We start from the raw sequence: 23,597 nt of genomic DNA, 5'->3' as shown, positions 1-23,597 counted from the left end.
CCAATTCAGACCAAAAACAGCTGGGGTGGGGTGGGGTACTAAGTTGAGCAGGCCTGGTCTGGGGCTCAGTGGCACTTCAATTGATAAAAGGCTTCTGCTGCTGCTGATAAAAACTGTTTAGATGGTTTCCAATACTTTTGTATGTGGACGACATGGTTATTCTGTCCCAGTCACAACTGGGGATGAGAAGAGCTCTTAAGGCCCTTGCCTTCTATTGTAAGGAAGAACAACTGCTTATTAATAATCAGAAAACAATTTTTTTGGCCTTTTCCAATGGGGGGGAATATAAATGGGGGACTGATAATCATGACATAGAGCAGGTCAAATGCTTTAAATATTTGGGGGTGGTATTTCAAAAATCTGGGAGGAAAACTGCTCAAATTAAATATGCTGCAGTCCAGGCTCAGAGAAACACATCTGCAATTCTCAGATTCCATAGATAACAGGGAGGGTTGTTTATTCCAGCTGCCATCAATTTATTTAAGGTGAAGTCGATGGTCCAAATGTTATATGGATACAGTTAGGTCTATATGCCAACTACACTCCGCTGGAGTGGGTCCAAGCCAGGTTCTTAAGAGCACTATTTCTGACTCTCAAATATATTTCCAGTGCCACTCAGACTGGAATCAGATGTTATTAAGGTTGAGGACAGAGCATGGTATTTAATATTAATAAGCTGGCTAAGAAACAACCTAATGTCCCTCGGCCTTTTACCTTTATTATTATCTGATAAGTACAGCTCTACTTAGTGGGAGAACGACACAAGGAAACTCTGCAGCTATGGTTTTTCAGCTGAAGCAATCCTTTTTGTGGGATTGGACAGGGCCAAACAACTCATCAAACAAAGGGTTTTCAGAATGATCTGACCGGAATATCTAGGACATTCCGGCCACTCAGTGGTGTGCTAAGAACCTGCTTAGCAGATTTTTAAAAAATACTCTCTCTAAACATAGATGGGCTTTTTTGAGTGCCCAGATGAATGCCCTCCCCTCTGAACTATTAGCTGGTAGCTATAGCAAAACCCCGTTTGAGCAGAGATGCTGCCCCTGAAACTCAGATGAGATCAAGTCAGTTGCACATGTGCTCTTGTGGTGTGCCTTTTATTCAGACTTTAGGCGAACATTAATCGATTGTGTTCTAAAAGATTTTCCCGGACAGCTGATGAATTTTACATCCAATATTTGTTAACATACACAAATTCATCACTTGCAAAATTCTGCAGTTCTGCAATATGAGTCCGACGTATTCTGCTTGCTAATGGGTAGAATCAATGTATAGTTCTAATGAGCATAACTGTGTTTAAATGTATATAACTGTTTTAGGTGTTCTGGTCAAAGACTGTAATAAAGACTGACTGAATACATATATTTTATATTTATTGGGAATGTTTTTGATCCCACCTCTCAATTGTTATATGGTCAGTTTTAAACTATTGCTACCCACTATAAAACTTGACATGGAAGGAGTTAAATCTTTGGATGCAGCATAATGTGTTTCAAAGTAGAAAGAAGTGGGAGCAGAAGAGAACACTGGAGATACATGGAAGGGGGAAAGTGTGCTGATATCCATAATAATAGTAATTCATACTATTATTCATAATGATATCCAGGGCAAGGATGAGAAATGGCAACACAAAATTTGGAAACCTCCTAAGGTTTTACACCTGCAGTTGCCTCATAGATCCCAATTAGACTGGAAAGAAAGAGATGCATTACACCTGGATTTTGAAAGGTTCACTTATCTGCTGTACTGAGGCCATAAAGCAAGTTTTTCAAACAAACTATTGATGCTTATGGATGAGATACTGGAGGCAAAAAAGGACCTCAGTCAGAACAACTGAGGATAGGCGGGCGCGACAAGTTTGCTCTAAAGGCCCTGCGGAGCCACTGAGATCATTCGTTTTTACAGAACCGTCTCATCCTCCTGCCACGGCAAGGGAAGGAGGTAGAGAGAGCAGCTGGGCCTGCTCCGAGTTTACACGCTACCTATGCCCTACAGCTCACGCCGCCACGCTAAACTACTACCACTGCAGCGCCCCGCGAATGTGTCACTTGACAACAGCGCAACATGCATAACTCCAACAAGGAGCAACGCCTCTCCTCGCTCGCGTCTTTCAGTACCAAACACCACCGGCGGCTTTTTGACTGGAATGGAACAAATATGGGCCCGGCCGGGAGATGGTTAGTCGTGCACAAAGGGCAAGTTACGCCTGAAGCGTGTATATATGCGACCCAGTCTTACCTTCGCGGCACCGGCAGCAGATTCCCAAGAGGCAGTCGCTGTGTCACACTTTGGGAATGAAGGAAGAGAAGCAAATAGCGGTTAACAGGCGCTGTGAATCTGCCAGATAATTCCCCCGAAAGGACCTTCCACGCCAAACGCATCGGGGAAAGCGCCTCGTTAGCAGGAACGTGCTTGGGGTGGCACATGTTTCCTACCCGGGCCCAAGGACCAAAGCGCACACAGGAAACCAGCCCAGCCGAGGACAGACGCCGTCACCATGGCGACCGAAGGCTCTTTAGAGCAGGAAGAGTGGCTGCGGCGCCTGGCAAGGGTACGTTTCTATTGCTCTTTACTTCTCAGTACTGGTTTTCTTCTTCTTGGAAATCGAGGAGGTTTTCTCTGCCTCCCCTCCCAAGCCTGAGCGTAGCTTTCCCCGAGAAGGTGTGAGGAAAGCCCCGCTTGTCTTTTCTGTCTATCCGAGAGCGAGCAAGGTTCTCTTACAAAATTTGGAAAGTCCCATGGTAGCCTTCGCTGACCGTCCTGTCCGCCCCAAATATTCGCCATTATCGCCGTCTCCGGCTGTGATCCCCGCCGCCGCAGGCAAAGACTACTTGGCATTACTACTTGACAGTCCCAGAGGAGGGAGCAGATTGTATCGCTCCCCGTATGTTGTTTGGGGAATTGGGAGCACAAAATATCTCTTTAAAAATAAATAAATCACCTGGCATGCTGTGGAGTTACAAAATCTGATAGGGTTTTTCTGGGGTGGGGTGGGGGTGGGGTGGGAGCGGGGCATCAGAAACTTATACCGGCCAGAAATCTCAGCATGCCATTGCAGACTGCACTCCTGCGTTTAATAGCTCAGTGGCGATTAAGGATAGGGCTCACTTGTGAAGCACGGTCAGCCACCCACAGGGAAAACGCAGAGGAGCCGGCGAGAGAAAGTCGCGGCTGTTCTTCCTTCTGCCCACTTTCCATCTCTTTTTCTGACTAGCCAGGAAGTGGGATCCCTCGCAAGGATTTTGCCCAAGAAGGCAAGAGGACACAGCTGAGTGTAGACATGACACCCAGAGTTCTGTGAATTTGTGGAGCCCACAGCCTACAGGGAGCTTTCCCAGGCAGTCAGGTGCAGAAATTAATTCTTGACCAGTCACACCGACCCACACTGGGAATGCCTCAGGCCTCAAAGATTTCTCTCTGGATTTCCACTTGGGAAAACTTCCTGGGTTTTTCCACTCAAGGAGTTTAGGATTTCTTAAGGAGTCAGACACAAGAGCAATCTTGTGAAAGCCGGTGCAGAGAAGTCCAGTGACTTGGATTGCTGAGAATAGGGCAGTAGTGTAGGGTTTCCTGTAAATTGTCCTATGCAAGGAGTGCTAAAAGCTTAATGATTTCAGCTCAGTCCCCAGTCCAGTGGATTGGCAGCCCTCTGTTTCATCTTAAAGAAGGGGAGAAGTTGTGGGGACAGATTCTCAAAAATGAGGGGATTGATTAAAATCTGGAAGGGCAAGTCATATCATTCCAGAGCACATAGGACTACAATAATAGAAGCTCAGTTAGAAAATATACCAAAAAGAAGAAAAGGTACTACCAAATCCAGGAGGATACCAGCATGACAAAACAAGTAGGGTCAAGGAAGCTATAAAAGTCGAGAAGACTTTCTTCAAAAAATTGAAGTCTTGCCCAAATGAGAACAGGAAGGAACACAAACTCTGTCAAAAGAAATCCAAGGAACATAAGAACATCCCTGGTGGATCAGGTCCAAGACATATCTAGTCCAGCATCCTGTTTCACACACAGGATGCCTCTGGGAAGCCCACAGGCAAGAGCTGAGGGCATGTCCTGCTGTTACTCCCCTGCAACTGGGAACAATAAGAAATGCAAAGAGTTTGAGCAACATGGCTAAAAGGTTCAAGAGAAATAATAAAATGTTTAAATACATCAGTGAGGTGGTCAAATTTGCAGATGACACTAAACTACTTAAGGTAGTGAAATCCATGACAGATTGTGAGGAGCTAGGGATGTGTACGAAACTGGGCAGGAGAGGTCTGAAGGCAGTGCTGGGGGGGTTGCACTTTAAGGATGGGAAGGTGCACTTACTCCTCCCTCCACTCCCCCCCCCCGCTGGCACTCTGTTATCAAAGGCTCCTTCAGCGTGGCAGCATACCTGCCTTCGGCCCTGTCCCCTCTTTACCCAGAAGTAGCTCATGCGAGCATGTCACATACTCACCCAGTCGCAACTACTACTTACAGATAACTGCGGGGTGGCAGGGGGGTACACTGCCGTCCCAACAGGCTTTTAGCAAGATGTATGCCAGTGGGGGGAATGCAGTGGTGTGTGTGTAAGTGCATCCTCCCACGCCCTTAAAGCCACTCCCCCGTCATCGAACCCTCAAGCCAGACAACGTTCGAACCTGTTCATGTACATCCCTAATAAGTGCACCCTTCTCCACCCTTAAAGTGCAACCCCCCCCCATCTTCAAACCAGCCGAACAGCTGGTTGTTCGGACCAGTTTGGAGGCTCTTAAAAGGGCCTCCGAACGGGTTTGTGCACATCCCTACGAGGAGCTGCAAAATAATTTGCCTGCTGATGTTGAAGAAAGAGGAGGCAACAAGCTTGTATTTCTTTCCTAAAGAAGATATCAAGCAAAGAAATAAATAAATCACCAGGAAAACAAAAGGGAAAGGAGAAGCTAAGTTTGTTAGGGCTAGTAATTTTCTAAGGTTTGATTTCTGGCTGTCTGGAAGTGTTTGTGTGTTTGAGGAGTTAGCCTGAGTGGGGGATTCATTCCAGGTGAGTGGCATTCTAGCTTGTGGGAAGTGTCACATTCCTTAAGAGAGTCGGTTCGTCTGCAGTTTGCTCCCAGGAGCTTTGCAAACAGGTGTCAAAGGAGTTTAGCAGGAGTTTAGCGAGAGATTGTTGGGAATTTCTGTGGGGAGACACACAAGTGGTCCCACTTCATCACAGAGGAGACACCCAGCACAATAATAAGGTGAGTATTACCCAACTTTTGTAATTTTCTTGGAGGACAAGCTTAAAACCTTTAATTAGTTGACACCTGCACCCAGTATCCAGCTTCAAGTGAACAAGCCCTCTATACAATAAATAGCCAATCAAACTAGTTTTAAAGGTAGAATGCCAGCAGGGGAGGGGGTGCTTCCCAGGGTATTGCACAGAGTGTCGCATGTATGATTATCTGCCTGAGGGGCAGAAGTCCTGGGTGTGCACTCGGTGCAAAGTACTCCTGGCTCTCAGGGAACAAGTTCATTCCTTCAAAGTCAAGGTGGGTGACAGAGAGGTGTGTTGAAGAGACCCTCAGGGATACGATAGAGGCATCCCACTCCCAGGCTGACAGCACTTCTGCTGTCATGGAGAGTGAAGGTCTCAAAGAAGGAAAACATCGGTCTGAGGAAGAGGGAAACACTCCCTTAGCAGGGACCCCTTCCTTGGGTGATGTGCACATGTCCTCTCACACAGAAGATACTCCTTCAGGGGTTATCTAAACCTCCTAATAGTGGGTGATTTGATCATTAGGGGCATAAAGAGATGGGTCTGTGACCCACATGGAGACCACATTGTGATTCACCTCTCCCCCACCCCCACCGGCCGCTCTCCAAAACTGCTGGCACAGGACTGCAGTGTACTTCCTTGCAGCCCTGGTCAGCGTTGTACCAGAAGTAGCTGACACACGAGCTCACAGCATGCATGCGCATCTGCCACTTCCAATATGATGCTGACTAGGGCTGCAAGGAGGTATGCTGCAGCCCCACACCAGTGGTTTGGGAGAGAGCACCGGAGGGGGTAAAGCTGCGGGGCAGGTAAGGGTACCCTCCCTGCCTCAAGGAACCCCCCTGCCTCCAAACCAGCTCAAACACTAGACTCTGAAACAGGTTCAGCACTCCATAAAAGGAGTGCCGAACTGGTTTGTGCACATCCCTAGTGCTGGGGAGGAGTCGGCAGTTGTGGTGCGCGTTGACACCAACGATGTTGGGAAATGCAGTCAGGAGGTCCTGGAAGCCAAATTTAGGCTGCTAAGTAGCATATTGAAGTCCAGGATCTCCAAGGTAGCATTATCTGAAGTGCTGTCTGTTCCACACGCAGGGACAGCGAGACAGGCAGAGCTGAGGGGTCTCAATGAGTTGATGAGATGGTGTTCCTGGGAGGAGGGGTTTAGATTTGTAAGGCATTGAGATACATTTTGGAGCAAGTGAAGCCTTTATAAAAGGGATGTGCTCCACTTGAACCAATATGGAACCAGATTGCTGGTGCTTAAAATAAAAAAAAAAGTCACAGAGCAGCTTTTAAAATGATGCCTGAGGGATTGCTGATAGGAACGGAGAGGTATCTAGTTGGGCCAGCAGAATCCCCTAAAGTACGGGGGTGCACATGTTTTGGATAAACCAGAAGGGGACAGAGTAGAGCCAGGAGTTGAGCAGAAGGAAACACATGTCAGTTTTCCAAAAATTTCAAAGGCTGATAAGGGGGATAGCACACACCAACACTAGGTGAGGGACTTGGCATATAGGTGTCTATATATCAATGCCAGAAGCCTCAGAACGAAGATGGGTGAGCTGGAGTGTTTGCTCACTAATGAAAACATAGATATAATGGGTGTAACAGAAGCCTGGTGGAATGGTGAGAACCAGTGTGACACAGCTATTCCTGGATATAAACTCTACAGAAGGGACAGGGAGGGGAAGATTGGGAGAGGAGTACCACTCGAGTAGCACTTACCCCCATCTAGAAGTTAGGGTAAGCAGTGAAGTGGCCAAATTTGCTGATGACACTAAACTATTTAGGGTAGTGAAATCCAAAACAGATTGTGATGAGCTGCAAAAAGATCTCTGCAAACTGGGGAAGTGGGCGACAAAATGGCAAATGCGGTTCAGTGTAAGCAAGTGTAAAGTGATGCACATTGGGGCAAAAATCTCCAACTTCACATATACACTGATGTGATCTGAGCTGTCAGTGAGTGACCGGGAGAGAGATCTTGGGGTCATGATGGACAGCTCATTGAAAGTGTCGACTCAGTGCATGGCAGCTATTAAAAAGGCTAATTTCATGCTATGAGTCATTAGGAAGGGGATTGAAAATAAAACTAATAATATTATAATGCCCTTATAGAAATCTTTGGTGCAGCCACATCTGGAGTACTGCGCACAGCTTTGGTCACGGTATCTTAAGAAGGATATTGTAGAACTGGAAAAGATGAAAAATAGGGCAGCCAAGATGATCAAGGGCCTGGAGCACCTTCCTTATGAGGCTAGGCTACAGCATCTGGGACTCTTTACCTTGGAAAAGAGGCAACTAAGGGGAGACATGATGGAGGTGTAAAAAATTAAGCATGGAGTGGAGAAGGTGGACAGAGAGAAATTTCTCTCTCACACCTAACACTAGAACCAGGGGTCATCCCATGAAACTGAAGGTCACAGCAGCTGTGAAAGAAGCAAATTCTATGCTGAAAGGAACTGAAAATAAAACTGCTAATTTCATAATGCTAATTTTATGTAAAGTTGAAAATTATGTAAGCATTTGGCTTTTTTCTTTTTTTCGTGTTGAGTTTATGGTGCAGCCACATTTGGGATACTGTGTACAATTTTGGTCACCACATATCAGAAAAGATGTTATAAAAGTGGAAAAGGTACGGAATAGGGCAACCAAAATGATCAGGGGTCTAGAGTACCTTCCTTATGAGGTAGGGCTACAGAATTTGAGGCTTTTTAGTTTAGATGAAAGAAGATCAAGGGGAGACATGATGAGGTTTATAAAATGATGTATGTTGTGGAGAGAGTGGATAGAACCATGGATCAACCCATGAAATTGTTTGGCAGGAAATTTAGGACTGACAAAAGGAAGTACTTTTTCTTGCAGCACAGAATTAATCTATTGAATTCTCTGCCGTGATATGTGATAGCCACTAGCTTGGATTGCTTTAAAAGGGGCTTAGACAAATTCATGGAGGGTAGATCTATCAATGGCTACTAGTCTTGATGGCTATAGACTATCTCCTGACTCAGAGAAAGCAGACCTCTGAATACCATTTTCAGGGGAACAACAGCAGGAAAGGAGCATGCCACTTTTCTGCTTGTGAACCTTCCAAAGGCATCATCTGGTGGGCCACTGTATGAAAGAGGATGCTGGACTAGCCTTGGGCCTGATCCAGCTTGTCTCTTATGTCAATTCAGTTAAAGGTCAGAACAAAAATGCTCTATTGCCCCTCATCTGCATACTTAGCTTTAAGATGCTTGGCTTTAATTGTATTCTGGCATGTTTTAATAGGTTGAAATCTACTCCAGCTTCACATGCCTTGTAACACAATATTTCTTGTGTCCATCAGGAACTCGGGCTTTCTCAAGGACGCACTTTACTCAACCCTGGAGAGCCTCCCATTTCCAGGTGGTTTTTCCACCAATCTAGTTCTGCACAAAATGTCCATATAATTCATTGCAAGGCCAATCCCATCTGGGGCATAAAATGCCTGCTTTTGCTGGGATGTTTCTAATGGCAAGCCATAGTTTCTCAGCATGAGCAAAAGGAAAGTGGCGGTGGAGGAGGGGGAAAGCTGTCTGCCAACACATCCCAGATTTTTGTTGTTGTTGTTGTTGTTGTTTATCCTTCTTGGCAGCTGTGGTGAGGGGAATTGGGTCATTGTAGGGTGTCCAGCGAGGCCAGCTGTCCTTAACCCTGGGGATGGAATGGTGAGGAGGCCCGAGGAGACAGGGATGGGTGGCAGCCGTGGAGAAGCAGAGGAAAGACAGCCAGTGGGCAGGGACTTGGCTGTAGTGGAGGAGGGGCAGAGCCCTGAAAGAGCCGAAGGGGAAGTGCGCAAGGATAACATGAACAGCACGCCTTCCGAAAGGAAAGGGTCTGAGCAGGAGAAGGGGGAAAGACAATGGCAGCAGCTGTAAAGGGTAGACAATTACAGGGAATAAAGAGGCGTGTTGTCCCTGTAATTGGGGGCGGGCAATGCATTGCCTGTGAGGAGGCATATAAGGAGCCAGCCAGGGATGAGACGTTGGCTGGCAGTGTTCCCTCTAACAGGGATTCCCAGATGTTGTGGACTACAACTCCCACAATCCCCAGCCAAAGGTCATTCCACCTGGGGATGCTGGGAGTTGTAGTGAACAACATCTGGGAATCCATGTTAGAAGGAACACTGGTGGCGAGTGTCAGAGCCTCCTGAAGAGGGGCAGACAAAAGGGGCAAGCAGCCTGGGACAGAGAAGGCACAGGTGACACTCTATCCCCTCCCCGTCCCTGCTCTGAGGCCAGCCCCAGGAAGCCCAGCCAGGCTTAGTAAAGTGGTCAGGGACGTGTAGCTGGACATAGGGCAAGAAGGATGGGAAGACATCAACCTTGACTTGGGAGAATTCTAAGAATAATAATTGGAGGAGGAGGATTTCACGTGAGATGCATGATTGTAAAATCTGAAAGGAATATAAAAGTAATTGTATGATTAGACTATTGCTGTTCATCCTCTTCTCCTCAAAAGTGAGTGCACATCAACCAGATCTTGAGATACTTTAAAAATACCTGCAGATAACATGAACAGAATGCATTTAGTTCTGCTATATACTATATGCAATCAGATCTTGATAAGACATATCTGCAATTTAAACTGAGCTAACATGTTTGGGAAGATGAAGCTCTTTTGCACCTTTGCCGTTTTTTCAATATTGTACTTTTTTCCTTGATACAGTTCAGTCCTATGATGCATGGCTTAGTCGCTGATTTCCCCCCTTCTTCTTTAGACTTATTTTGTCCATATTTTATGTATGGTTTATAAAGTCTGATTTCCACAAATATCTTTGCGGCATCTGAAATGGAGTCCAGTTCACAAAGGCTAAAATAAATTTGTTACTCTTTAAAGTGCCACAAGACTCTCTATTGTGTTTGCCTCAATAGATTAATTGGCTGTTCCTCTGGAATCTGTAAGTTACGTCTCAAGTATTCCCATTGTACAGATGAGTAGCTGAATCTGAAAGACAGTGACTATACTGAGACCATAGCAGAGGTTGGAGGAGAAATAGGACTCTCTGGGCAAGTTCTAACCATATTCTGAGCCAGCTGGCTGTTCTGTTGATGAAAGCAATCTCACCATTGAATCTTTTCTGTATCTGCCTTGTCCTACAATGTTGGACATAAATACTCGATTGCAAAAAAATGTTTCTGTTGCTAAACCAAACACTTGTAATCTCTTAGGACAAAAGGTAGTGTATATATTTTAAAACAAAATGTTAGTCTGCAAGTAGCAAAAGTAAAAGTAAACGAAAAAACAATATTGTGATAACGATTCATTCTCTGTGGAGAAAGGAAGATGATGATGTGTTCTGTAATGAAGAGAACAATGTTACTTGAATGCTCAGTACAGGTATTAATGGAAGGAACAGTTACATGGACTTAGAGTAAAATAGTTGGACCTTTGCGTGGTAGCCGCCTCTTGCTTTTGATTCTGTGCTTTACTTCTAAATTAAAACTACTAAACTAGAAGCCTGGGGAATTTAGTGCTAAGATACTGGACTGCGAGCATAGGCACCCTGCGGTCTGGAGTCAAGAGTGTTGCTCATTGGATGGGTGGTGCATCCCAATTGTTGTTTTCAATATTTGAAATCACATGTGTGAAAGCTGAGGCTGTTCTAAATCAAACCAGTGCTGATTGACCCTAATTCTTATAATAGGTATATCAGGCATGCACTGTCCTTGTGGAAGCTTAACATGTTTAATCCCCTTCTTGCTTCTCAATTACCAGAATCTAGAATGCTATGGAGGGCTACTGCCACAAGAACAATAACTTTTACAAGCGAGTAGGGCCACCTTACATTCTCAGTTGAACTCATGTGCAACAGCTCATCATGTGCTTCCACCTGTTACACTTACAAGATTTTCCTTGCCCCCTCCCCCCTTCATTTTTTCATCACTTTTAGCTGTCATGTTACTTTTCTGGTAATGGAAAGCCATTTTTTTAAATTTAAATACAGCTCAGGCAGACAATGATTTTTTCCCCAAAAAGGTTGATGCCAGGATGACTACTTGGGATATGTACACACACATTCCAACTTTGCTACTGATAAATATGATTCAAAAGGGTTTTTTATTGTTTCAAATACCTGCCAGTGCCTATTTGATGAGAGTTTAATGGGTTAAAATAAATATTATGTACTCTGCACAAGCAATGTGTCTCTGATCTCTTTAGACTCTTAAACAACCTCAAACCAAATATTGTGTAAAGTAAGAACAAATGTGTATTTTGGTCCAATATGTATCAGTACCCACATCAGCTTAATAATACATATTTTGATTTTGTTAAGGCATTTGAGAGAGCATTCTTGTGTTAATGTACTAATGTAATCTATACATTAATACAAGCCTACATGTACAAAACAGTAATGTGACAATGGCTTAGAGTGAGTGGGCCCTTAGTTTTCAACAGTAGTTCATAATCCCACTTGCCACCTTTGACCTAGCAAATAATCCATTGTCCTTTGATGAGCATGACCAAAACAGCTCCTTCCACTCTAAGTTGGAAGCAGGTGGAGATTGTCAGTGCTGCCAGTAGGATTTTCTGGACCCACTTTATTGTATATAGATTGCCCCCCTCCCCATTCTATCCCTCAAGAACCTTTGCTTGGCAAGGACCCCTTGCTACTATTATCATTTAGAGCAGAGATCCTCAACGTTTGGCCCCCCGATGTTCTTGGACTTCATCTCCCATAATCCCCAGCCAAAGGCCACTGGGCCTGGGGATTATGGGAGTTGAAGTCCAAGAACATCTGGGGGCCCAACATTGAGGATCCCTGATTTAGAGTACTCGGCTGCCCATCTGTTTCTTCTCTTCCTCCAGTCATGTGTACATACCAATGGTGAGAGAGACTGACAGACATCCCAGTCCTATCCATGTGCCTCTGCATGAGGTCAAGGGCAATCTCTTGCTCCCCTCCCCAGTTCCAAGCTTGGAGCTGGTGCAGTGTTCCCTCTACCAGGGATTACCAGATGTCATTGACTACAACTTCCAGCATCCCCAGCTACAATGGCCTTAGGCTAGGAAATATGGGAGTTGTTGTCAACAATATCTGGGAATCCCTAGTAGAGGGAACAGTGAGCTGGAGATTGGGGTTGAGAATCATCTCCACACAGTGCTACTTCAGGGATAATCCCCCATCTCCAGGACCAAACTTGGAACTAAGGAGGAGAATGGCAAGGTTGCTGTTTTGATGCTGCGTTGCCAAAGCAAATGGATGCTCACTGTTTTAATATAGAAGTTGCATGTAGAGATTAAAGTAAGCTACAGTTCTGACCTTTTGCCCTTCTACACAGGATCTTGCTGCACAGTTGTGACTTCTTTGATATGATTTGGATTCTGATCATTGTAGCAAGAATTTTCTAAGAAATTTTGCTCACATATGGGATTGATGAGGACTCCAGATGCCTGATATTTAGCCTACACAGTACAAAGATTGTCAAAGACTTCTATTTTGCATCCCTATAATTGCATAACCCTTCTTCTTAAGTCCCTTCACTTATTTGCCACTCTCATAAGAACATAAGAAAAGCCTTGCTGGATCATACCAAAGGTCCATCTAGTCTAGCACTCTTTTTCCAACAGTGACTAGCCAGATGCTTTTGGGAAGCCCACAGTTAAGGCATATGTAACTGCCCGCCCCCCACTGCTGCTTCCCAGCAAATAGAATTCAGGATCCAGAGTTTCTATATAGCAATGAGGACTAATATTTATTTATTTATTTAACACATTTTTACCGCCCAAAACCTATGTCTCTGGGAGGTTTACAACAAGATAAAAACAAAGGTAAAACATTAGTTAAAAACAAAAACAAGAAATTTAAAAAACATTTTTTTAAAAAAAAAACCATTAAAAAAATATCAGTAAAAAGCCTGGGTGAACAGTTGTCTTTAAAGACTTTTTTAAAATTGTCATAGATGGGGAGGCTCTTATTTCACTAGGGAGCGCATTCCAAAGCCTCAGAGCAGCAACGGAAAAGGCCTGTCCCTGAGTACCCACCAGACGAGCTGGTGGCAAATGCAGACGGACCTCTCCTGATGATCTCAGTGGGCGGTTGGGTTCATGAGGAAGAAGACATTCTCTTAAATACCCAGGGCCCAAGCTGTTTAGGGCTTTATAGGTTATGACCAGCACCTTGACTTTTGCCTGGAAACATATTGGCAGCCAGTGTAACTCCTTCAATACGGGAGTAATATGGTCTCTCCTAGATGACTCAGAGACCAGCCTGGCTGCTGCATTCTACTACCAACTGTTGTTTCCGGACTACGTACAAGGGCAGCCCCACATAGAGCGCATTGCAGTATCCAGTCTGGAGGTTGCCAGCAGATGTACCACTGTTTTGAGGTCGTCTATCTCAAGAAACTGGCGCAGCTGGCGTATCAGCCGAAGCTGATAGAAGGCACCTCTGGCCACTGCCTCAACCTGGGACACCAGGGAGAGACTTGGATCCAGAACCACCCCCTAGACTGCATACCAGTTCCTTCTGGGGAAGTGTGACCCCATCCAGAACAGGCAGATCAAGATAATCTCTCGGGTTTCAACCCCACACAATGAGTACCTCCGTCTTATCTGGATTTAGTCTCAGTTTGTTATCCCTCATCCAGCCCATTACCACCTCCAGGCAGGCATTTAGGGAGGTTGTGCCCTCTCCCGATGATGCTGACATGGAGAAATAGATTTGGGTGTCGTCAGCATACTGATAACACCCTACACCAAATCTCCTGATGATCTCTCCGAGCGGTTTCATGTAGATATTAAACAACATCGGAGACAATACAGAGCCCTGAGGGACACCATACGAAAGTTTAGATTTTGAAGAACAACAGTTTCCAAGAGACACCATCTGGAACCTGCTGGAGAGGTAGGAATGGAACCACTGCAGAGCAGTTCCTCACTCCAAACCCCCTCAGACGCTCCAGAAGGATACTATGGTCGATAGTATCAAAAGCTGCCAAGAGGTCCAAAAGGACCAACAGAGTCACACTTCCTCTGTCATTTCCCAGTTGGAGATCATCCATCTGGCCAACCAAGGCAGTCTCCAACACATAGCTAGCCCGGAAGCCAGTTTGAAATGGATAATCAGTTTCCTCCAAGACTGTCTGGAGTTTGGAGACCACCACCCTCTCAATTACTTTGCCCAGCCACGGAAGGTTGGAGACAGACCTGTAGTTACTCAGCTCTGAGGGATCCAAGGTATGCTTCTTCAGAAGCCATCTAATAATTGCCTCTTTAAGACTAGGAGGCATCCTACTTTCCCTCAGAGACGCATTTATAATCTCTACCAGGCCTTCTACAACAACCCCCCTGCCAGATAGTATACACCATGTCGGGCAAGGGTCAAGAGAACAAGTGGTGGGCTGCACTGTTCCAATCAGCTTGTCCACATCCTCAGGAGTCACAAACTGGAACTGTTCCAACCTAACCACATAAGGAGTTGCTGGATAGCTCCACGTCAGACACTGAAGTAATTGTGGAGATGGAGTGTAAGTGTAAGTCGGCCCGAATAAGAGAGATTTTGTCCACAAAGAGTTCATTAAACACATCACAGTGGGTAGTAGATGGTTCCAGATTCTGATTCAAGGGAGGAGGAGCACATACTAGCCATCTTACAACCCTGGACAACACTGCTGGACATGAACGTCCGGATGCAATACAGGCAGAAAAGAATCGCTTCTTTCCGCACGTATCGCCTGAGCATAGGTCTTCAAATGAGCTCTATGTTACAATCTGTCGGATTCACGCCAAGTCTTTCTCCAACTGTGCTCCAGTTGTCTACCTCACTGCTTCAGCCCCCATAGTTCTTCCGTATACCAAGGGCCAGTTTTGAAGTGGGTTGGAGAGGACACTTAGGGGCGATCATGTCTACTGCCCTGGTGAGTTTGGTGTTCTAATTCTCCACCAGGGCATCAACAGGATCGCTGGCAGAGCTAACACTAAATCCCTCCAAGGCTTCTTGAAATCCAATAACCTTCTCGGGCAGACCATGCTAATAGGTCCCTCGCCCCTGTGAAGGTGGGGTGTGACTGCGAGTCCAACCTTAACCAGATGGTGGTCCGTCCATGACAATGGGGAAATCACAGGATTCCCCACTCACGGAACACCACCCTGATCAGAGTGAAAGACCAAATCAAGCATGTGACCTGCAATGTGGGTTGGTCCTGAGACCACTTGAGATAGGCCCATAGTTGCCATGGCCGCTATTAACTCCTGAGCTGCCCCAGACAAATTGGTCCCGAAATGAACATTGAAGTCCCCCAGCACCACAAGCCTGGGAGACTCCAACACCAAAACAGAGACCAAGTCAGTCCGCTCAGTTAGGGACTCTGTTGAGCAGCGGGGCAATTGGTACACCAACAGAAGCCCCAGTCTATCCCTGATCCCCAAACTTAAGTACACACTTTCAATATGGTCTGACACTCTAACAGGGATCCTGGTAAGGGAGATATTGTTCTTATAGACCACAGCCACTCCACCTCCCCGCCCGTGGTCCCTCACCTGCTCTTCAACAGAGTACCCTGGAGGGGGAAGCTGGGACCACACTGGGACCCTAGCCTCCCCCAACCAGGTCTCTGTAGTACATAGCAGGTTGGCACCTTCATCCAGAATCAAATCATGGATGGTTTCTTATTTGTTCCAGACTGACCCAGCATTACAGAGGAGCAAGGTGAGGTTCCAAGGGTGGTCAGCACTGCTCCCCAAGGTCAAAGAGCTGGCAGGACAGCTGGAAGGATTAACAGCTATTAGTTTTCTATGTCCCCTTCCCCTTTAATGGCCCGCTTACCTGCCAATGTTATTTCTTTGGTTTCCCATCACCACTGGAATTGTTGCCCCACAGTCAGTGGACACGACCCTTGTCTCCCTGTCTCCAGGCAAGCCCAGACACATTCTAAAAGATCCTCTCCCAGGACTAATTAAAACAGAAGCCACATTATTAAATGCCCACCACATTAAAAAATACCTGGGCCAAGAGGCTTGGCCCTCACCCTCACTGTTGCCCGAAGTGGCTCCCCCAAAGGGGTGACCCCCTTTGGTGTTGCCCCTTTGGTGGCAACTCTGCCAGAGGCATGCCCGCTGCCACAAGCAGCATCCCTTTATAGGCCAGAGATAGCAACTCTGGTCAGCTGGTAAGCAAAAACTGCTGACTCACTCCTGGTCCTGATCCTTTGAAGCAGCTACTGGCAAAGGCCACAGTTCTGCAGGTCAGGCAGGGGGCTGACAGGTGGACTCACCTCCCCCACCACTCCTGCAGGCAGATGTTCAGCAGCAGCAACAACAGACAGCCCACACCAGTCTCTCACTCTGAGGGCTATCTACGAATCAGGTGGTCTCTCCCAATGCTGCAGGGCTTCTGGCAGGCGCGTTCCTATATAGGGCCAGAGATAGCCCCTCTGGTAAGCTGGTAAGCAACTGACAAGCTGGTAAGTAAACTGCTGACTCACTCCTGGCCCTGATCCTGCAAAGCAGCCACTGCCATTGATAGCCATTGATAAGTCCATTGTCTGAATTTCTCTAATCCTCTACAAAAGGCATCTAGGCTAACAGCCATCACTGTATCTTGTGGCAGTGAATTCCAAAAATTCATTATGCATTGAGTGAAGTACAGTTTGTCCTGCATCTCTGGACAATCAGTTTCAGTGGATGGCCCTGAACTCTAGTATGAGAGAAGGAGAAACATCTCTCTCTCTCCATTTTTTCCACTCTATGCATCATTGTATAAACCTCAATCTGTCTCTTGTTGCATTTCCCCCCTAAATGAAAAAGTTCCAAATGTTTTAGCCTTGCCTCATAGGGTAGGTATTCTAACTCTAATTATTTTGGTGGTGGTTTTTTGCACCTGTTGTGGTTCTGCAATATTATTTTTGAGATCGGGAGAACCAAACTATATGCAGTATTCTAAATGTGGTTTCATCATAGATTTGTATAAGGGAGTTATGATCCTGCCCATCTGGTTTTTGATCTTTCTAATCACCCATAACATGGAATTTAGCTTTTTCAAAGCAGTAAGCGTACAGACTTGACATTTTAGTTACACTTCTACTGTGACATCTATCTCTTTATTGACATTAAAAATTATTATACTGCAAGGTATTCAATAACTGATTGGGACTCAGGATAGTTTTACTTATTACGATGTTGCTATGTTTGACCTCTTATATATTAATATTTGTTTCCTTGGATAACTGTATTTAACTTTGTACATGGTCTTGTGAGAATAATCTTATAGGCAGGCTATAAATACATAAAGTAGATCCACTTCATCCTTTCATTTACAGCAAGACTGTTTACCCAGTGCTTCCTGTTGTTTAATCAGTTGCCAGTTAATAAGATGACCTGTCCATGATCATTAAGTTTCTTCACATTATACATCAACTTCAACCTTTAATCTACCCCATAAGCATAGTGTTCTCCACTTCTGTTCCAAGGATCTTTCGTCTCTCGTCTTCATTACTTCATTACTGATCTGCTACCATCCTCTTTCTTATTCTTGCCTGTCTTTATGACTACCTCATCACTTTTCCTGTGCCTGGAGCATCCTTCCCTTCGCTGTTAAGAAGTGACTTCTCACTTTAACAGATCTCCTCTTATTGTCCTCTGCTTGAACAATGCCTTTCCTAAACCATCCGCTACTATTTTATCTTAAGAATAGTTTAGTAGCATGAAAGTAGTAATAATTGTGTCAGCCCTGATTCTGAATCAGGTAGAGGGTCCCCTAATCAACTTAGTTGATACATTGCAGTCTTATTGGCACGATGGAGACAGAAAAATAGGGCATTAGAGTACAGAGTATCTGAGAGTATTGAACCATGTACTATATTCCTTGGCTGCATGATGGTTGTGATCCAAATTGCTGTACATAGGAATTCCTATTTCTTTTTTATGAAGGCACATTGAGCACAAGCAATGAAAGTTGCCAGAGAGCAAAGAGAGCAGCTCTGTAGAGGTTGATGGGAAACCTCTGTACACACGAATCTCAGGACAGTAACTGCCATGTGGAAGCAAGTCCTATTGGAAATAATGATTTATTTGCATGTTAAAACTGTTTACTACTGGGATATAACTATCATCATAAAATCAAGCTACCTGAATAATACATGTTCCTAAGTCCACAAAAAATCTGCATAGTGTCTAGGGAATTATTTAGGCAGATTTTATTGTTTCAAATACATTGCAGGACACATTCAGTGCAGTCTTTTGTAGCTCATTAGCAATTTCTTTAATGAGTTTCTTTTTTAGTGATAGATAGTTAAAGTAACAGACAAGTGACAGATTGTTTGTCTTTAATGATTTCCCTATTTCAGGCCCATTACAAAGCAATTAGAAATCTGACAGCATTTTCACTCTGCATTACTGATTATCTAAAGTGATGAGAAACTAGAGGTGATGAATATTAATTGTATATTTTCATATGATTATCATAAATTATTACCTTGTCTAATGTGCTGCAGGTGAATTAAGAGCAAAAGGAAGAAATTCAGTCAGATATATAATTTGAAAGATGGTATGATGTGGTTTATACCATTGTCAACAGTGCCAATTTATCTGTATTCCCACCCCCCATTAAAATAACTACTTAACTTGAATTCAAGAAGCAGTGTTAATAGGATGTTAAGTAATTCTGGCACCAGGCTATTATTATTAATTGTTTTAAATGTGCTTATTTTGAAATATAAATAAAATTGATACTGCAGCAAATGTAGCATGGGATATTGGGGGCGGGGATCTAATTTTGCTATTAAAAGGAGCAAATAAATACATTTCAATATTTTGGACCTAGTTGTTGAGATATGTTGTGTGATTTCAAAAATTTCATTTGCAAAATAGTATCAATGTCAGAAATTAATATGACTGTTATACTAAAAAAAAGCAATTTCGGGGCTTTTAATCACTGTAATTGTTTAATTGTTATATTGTTTTTAATTTGTTTTAGCTCTTTACTGTTTTAGTGGTTTGTTTTAATTGTAAACCGCCCTGAGCCATTTTGGAAGGGCGGTATATAAATTAAATAAATAAATAAATAAATAAAATTAAGGGTTTATGTAAAGGTTATAATTCCAATGGTGTACTAGCAAACATTTATCAGATTCTATTGGAACTTGAAGATGAACTTGGAAATAACTTTAGACTAAATGGGTGTTGAGGATTTATTTTCTGCAGAAAAGTGGAAATTTTATTTTTTCAGGTAGGTATTAGGCTTGTGTATCATGCCAGCCACTATTATTGTGCTCCTGTAGCCTGTTCTTAAACAATATGGTGTCTCTTAATAATTCCAGAATATTTACAAAGGTTTGTAGTCAAGCAAATGTATGTATGATGGGTGCTTCTGCAATGGTCATGTTGGCTAGGAATCACATATGCAGGACAGCAAATGAAAATGTTCATGCCTCTGTTCTGGAGGTACTGTCAACCTTCCATTGCAGACTGCCATGAAGAGGTGACTTTCAAGAAGGGGGAAGTTTCCCATGTGACAAGGCAACAGAGCAAAGAGGACTGCATAAAAGCTTAGTGTTGAGTGTTAAGTTATCTGCAAAATGTTTTGCAAATTTTTGTTTAAACTGATTTAAAAGAACAGCCTCAATGTTGAACTTTTTACTAAATCACTGCCAGAGTTTGAATTTGTTTTGTTTTGTTTTTTAAACCAACATACTACAATTACAATCACAATAAGTGGTTGTATCACTAGTAAACAAGTTACAGATAATTTACAAGTTACATATGCAAATAATATTTAACCCATATACTGTATTTCATATACATAAATACACTTTGTACTTGATAGTAACAAACTGATTGATTTGTTCATGCATGCTTCAAGATTTTGCCCCCTGTTATAGAGAGGTAAGGGTGTGTGTGCATGTACACACAGAACGGGAAGGGAAAGGGAGCAATTACTTAAAATTATCCAAACACCACTCCCTTATTCCAATTTACTCCTTAGGAGGTGGGATCAAGCCCTCCTTCCATCACCACCAATTCAGCCAGCGGTGGCAGGGGTCTGCTCCTTTTTTAAAAAGTGTCACTTCATCTACCTTCTTATACATGTAGCACTGTAGTTTTCTTCCCAGCCCTTTCCCTGTACCTCAAATATATTGGTGATCTTAACACAAATAGTTTGGTAAGCCTCACCGTGGTCCAGAGCATGCTCCATCTTCCCTCTCACCCTCCTCTCTTTCTTGATCCCTGCATGACATCACTGATTACAATCCAAACAAAAGTCCTGCCAACTCTGGTTTGCCAGTTCTGGCCAATTGCACATGCAAGCTACCTCTTTCCACAGATCTCGGGACAGTTTGCACTAGCTGACGACATCACTCATGGTCTCCAATTGTGGGAGGTGTTGTTGTCCTCAGCAACTGGACCTGTGACAGTTTTCATGTTCCATTTGCCACATACACAGTGATAGGCCCTCCACCGCAGTTCCCAGAGATGAAATGCCTGTGACTGGGAACGCCTGCTGTTTAAAGTACTTGGGGGCATGTTCTTTTTCCTCCTCATGTCTCTTTAGTGCTTCTAACAAGCCCTTAGTTTTAATTTGTAACTCCCATTCCTGATTTCTCTCGGGGTATGTTTAGTTCTTTCCTCACATGCAGTCATGGGCACTTGCCAGGTTTTGATCAGTGTGATGGTTTCCATCTTTATGGCCACTGACAAAATGAAATCAGCTCACCACCACCACCACCACCTAATGCTCCAGCTGGAGTCTTTCCAAGACTCTGCAAAACCTGAGCTAAGTGAAGGCCACTTGGAGCTCCATTTCACTGTTGCATTTGATATGAGCCCAGCTTAAATGTTGTTTGTCAAGAACATTCATTCATTCGTTAATTAATTAATTAATTAATTAATTCAAGTTATAAACTGCCTGACTCCCAAAGCCCTAGGTGATTCACAAACCATAAATATAATAAAAAAACTATTAAAACAACCATGAGTAAAACAATTTAAATCATTCAAGGATTACTAAAAGCCAGGCTCAAAAATGTGTCTTAAGGGCTCTTTTAAAGGCTGACAAAGATGTTATGCCACAGATATCTATAGGGAGCGCATTCTACAGCCCAGGAGTGACTACAGAGAAGACCCACTCCTGAGTCACTGCCAGACAAGCTGGCGGCATCCAGAGACGGTCCTCTTTTGATTACCTTAATGTGGGGGTGGGGATCATGCAGAAGAATGTGCTCTCTCAGGTAATCTGGTCCTAAGTTATTTAGGGCTTTAAACATGGCCAATAATTTAGGTCCCGAGGCTGTCAGGCCCAATCTTCCTTCTTCAATCTTTCTGTATAACATGGCGTGAAAGAGGGGAAAGCATGCTCCCCCGCCCCAATTTAAAGAGCCTTCACATGACTATGCCCAGCATCGCTTTTGGTGGTGGATATATGCTAGCAAGAAAAGTGGCTTTTGGCATGCAGTACACATTCAAGAATGTGACTTTTTAAAAAAATGTGAGACATCCCTTCCTGAGCCCCAATTTTACACAGATGAGAGGCCCCTGGACATTATTTATTCTAACAGTAACTCTCACCTTCCTGTTCAATGCTTTCAGTTTGTCAAAAAAAGCCTCCAGCACGCTGGGTACCAGCTTCTCGGCCACCTTTGCTAAAGGGGTATTTAACAATTTTGCCAAAAGATAATTCATGTTCATAAGTGTAATGGGATGGTAGTTGGATGGCAAAGTGTCGTCCTTATAGGAAAAAAGTGAGAATTCCTTGGTACATAGAGTCCGGTAACATCTCCACATTTTCCATAGCTTGAATGAAAATTGTAACCAAGAGTTTCAAGAGCTGTCCCTTATAGGTCTTGTAAAATATATAGCCAAACCCATCTGGTCCTGGAGTGAATTTAATTGGTGCTTCTTTCAAGACTGCCTAGACATCCTTGACTGAAATTGGCACCAGTTAACTTCACATTCTTCTTTGCTCAGTCGGGGCTTATCTTTAACTTCAGTAATTTCCAAGAAGCAGCATACCATCTCTTCCCATAGGCCTTTATCAACATACAAATCTATGTACACTTCCATTATATGAAGCATATCCTCTGTCGTCCATCGTATTTTGCCTTTCAGGTCTGTCCAGAGCCCTTTGAAATCCTTTACTCTGTGCGTCGTTGTTCTTTTCAAGACCCACTTGTGGTCCTTAACCATGTAACCTTCTGTCCTGCACCTTCCGCCCCCCACCCCGCCCACCTGTCTTCCAATTTCTTGCAACAGTAAGTTACTTGGTAAAGTTTCAGAGACTCTTTTCATTTCTGCTCTGTTGACACTCACCCTGACGTGGTGTTGAGTATGCAGCTTGAATATTTACACTTTTTGACCATTTTGGACCCCAGAAGGTTCAAATTGACTGGAAGAGACCCACAATGTATTGGAATTATTTGTGGGACCATCATGGAAAAGATTCAGAATAGGCAGTGTAGAATGAGAGTAACATAAGTGGATATTACTGGTGGAGGGGGTGGGAGGCTCAAAGTCGCTAGGGATTATTTTTCCTACTTTGACCTATTGCTAAAAGTCTGGCAAAAGGTTTCTGGTCTCTCTGATAATTATTCTTTATTAGTACCCTATTAGTATCCAGGTATGACATCTGGAGTCATACCTGCTATCTCTTCACCCTGTCTTGTTATTGCAACCCACTCATGTTCTGTTGAGATTCATTGATTTATTCAGGTTAGTTTTGTGTCCATGCAATCAAGCTACTTCTGTTTTTTATTCCCTATTTCAAGTTTGCTTGATTATATGCAGTTGGAGAGAATCATAACTACGCTGACAGTAGACTGTGTGTTATCCTCAAGTACTGAGTTCCTTAATGAGAGTAACATTAAGCATTTTGGTTATGTATTTCACCATTTCCAGCCAATACGAAAGAAGATACATGGCATAGTTAACCTGATCATTTAAAAAGAACCAAGGCATAATAAAGCAGATAACTGAAAGATGCAGATCCCAGTTAGATTCATTCATAACTTGCACAAAAGGGTTTTTTAAAAACATGCCAATATATGAACTCCAGAACACACATTTGGTTCCTGCCCATTCCCCCCCCTCCCCCGCCCATGAATCTTTTTATTTCCAGATTGGTAAGTCCATCTGAAATGCACAAAAATCAAAGGAGTGCACTGATTTTTGTTATAACCTCAAGATACACATTTTTGGCCAATGAGGAAGTGTAGATGATTTGTTGAGGATAACCTTCATAAAAATATGCCACTTCAGTTCTCAGTGCTCATACCAGATGCATTCTGTTTACTTCAGTGAAGCATTGTGACCTGGGTTTTGAGGACCTTGCTGCTTGTTGATCGTGCTGCTCTAAACTCCAGAAAGCAATTATTTCTAAAAATTGATCCCTTTTTAATTCCATGGTGCTCAA

At 43.8% G+C, this 23,597-nt stretch overlaps 2 protein-coding genes across 18 annotated transcripts in view; one reads left to right on the top strand and one right to left on the bottom strand.

The window, feature by feature from the left end:
* The window catches only part of DNAJC24 (DnaJ heat shock protein family (Hsp40) member C24), an 81,167-nt gene extending 78,787 nt beyond the window's left edge, over positions 1 to 2,380 (bottom strand). For all 3 annotated transcript variants that reach the window (XM_053283068.1, XM_053283070.1, XM_053283071.1), the window contains exon 1: positions 2,242 to 2,380. The gene's annotated coding sequence lies outside the window, so the exon portion shown is untranslated. The remainder of the gene's footprint in view (positions 1 to 2,241) is intronic.
* Positions 2,381 to 2,445: 65 nt separating this feature from the next.
* Positions 2,446 to 23,597, top strand: part of DCDC1 (doublecortin domain containing 1) — a 474,105-nt gene continuing 452,953 nt past the window's right edge. For 10 of the 15 annotated variants that reach the window (XR_008312997.1, XR_008312998.1, XM_053283044.1 and 7 more), the window contains exon 1: positions 2,465 to 2,554. Coding sequence is in view for 2 of the 15 variants with exons in the window: in XM_053283046.1 (XP_053139021.1) it covers positions 2,501 to 2,554 (54 nt within the window). In the remaining 13 variants the exon portion in view is untranslated. Of the gene's footprint in view, positions 2,555 to 8,564; positions 8,621 to 23,597 lie in introns of those variants that run through there. The other 5 variants (XM_053283046.1, XM_053283045.1, XM_053283047.1 and 2 more) reach the window with 5 other exon arrangements.

The sequence above is a fragment of the Hemicordylus capensis genome, chromosome 1 (assembly GCF_027244095.1).
Source record: "Hemicordylus capensis ecotype Gifberg chromosome 1, rHemCap1.1.pri, whole genome shotgun sequence".
NCBI lineage: Eukaryota > Metazoa > Chordata > Lepidosauria > Squamata > Cordylidae > Hemicordylus > Hemicordylus capensis.
Note: the sequence above shows the minus strand (reverse complement) of the source record. Positions and strands in the feature narration are given on the sequence as shown.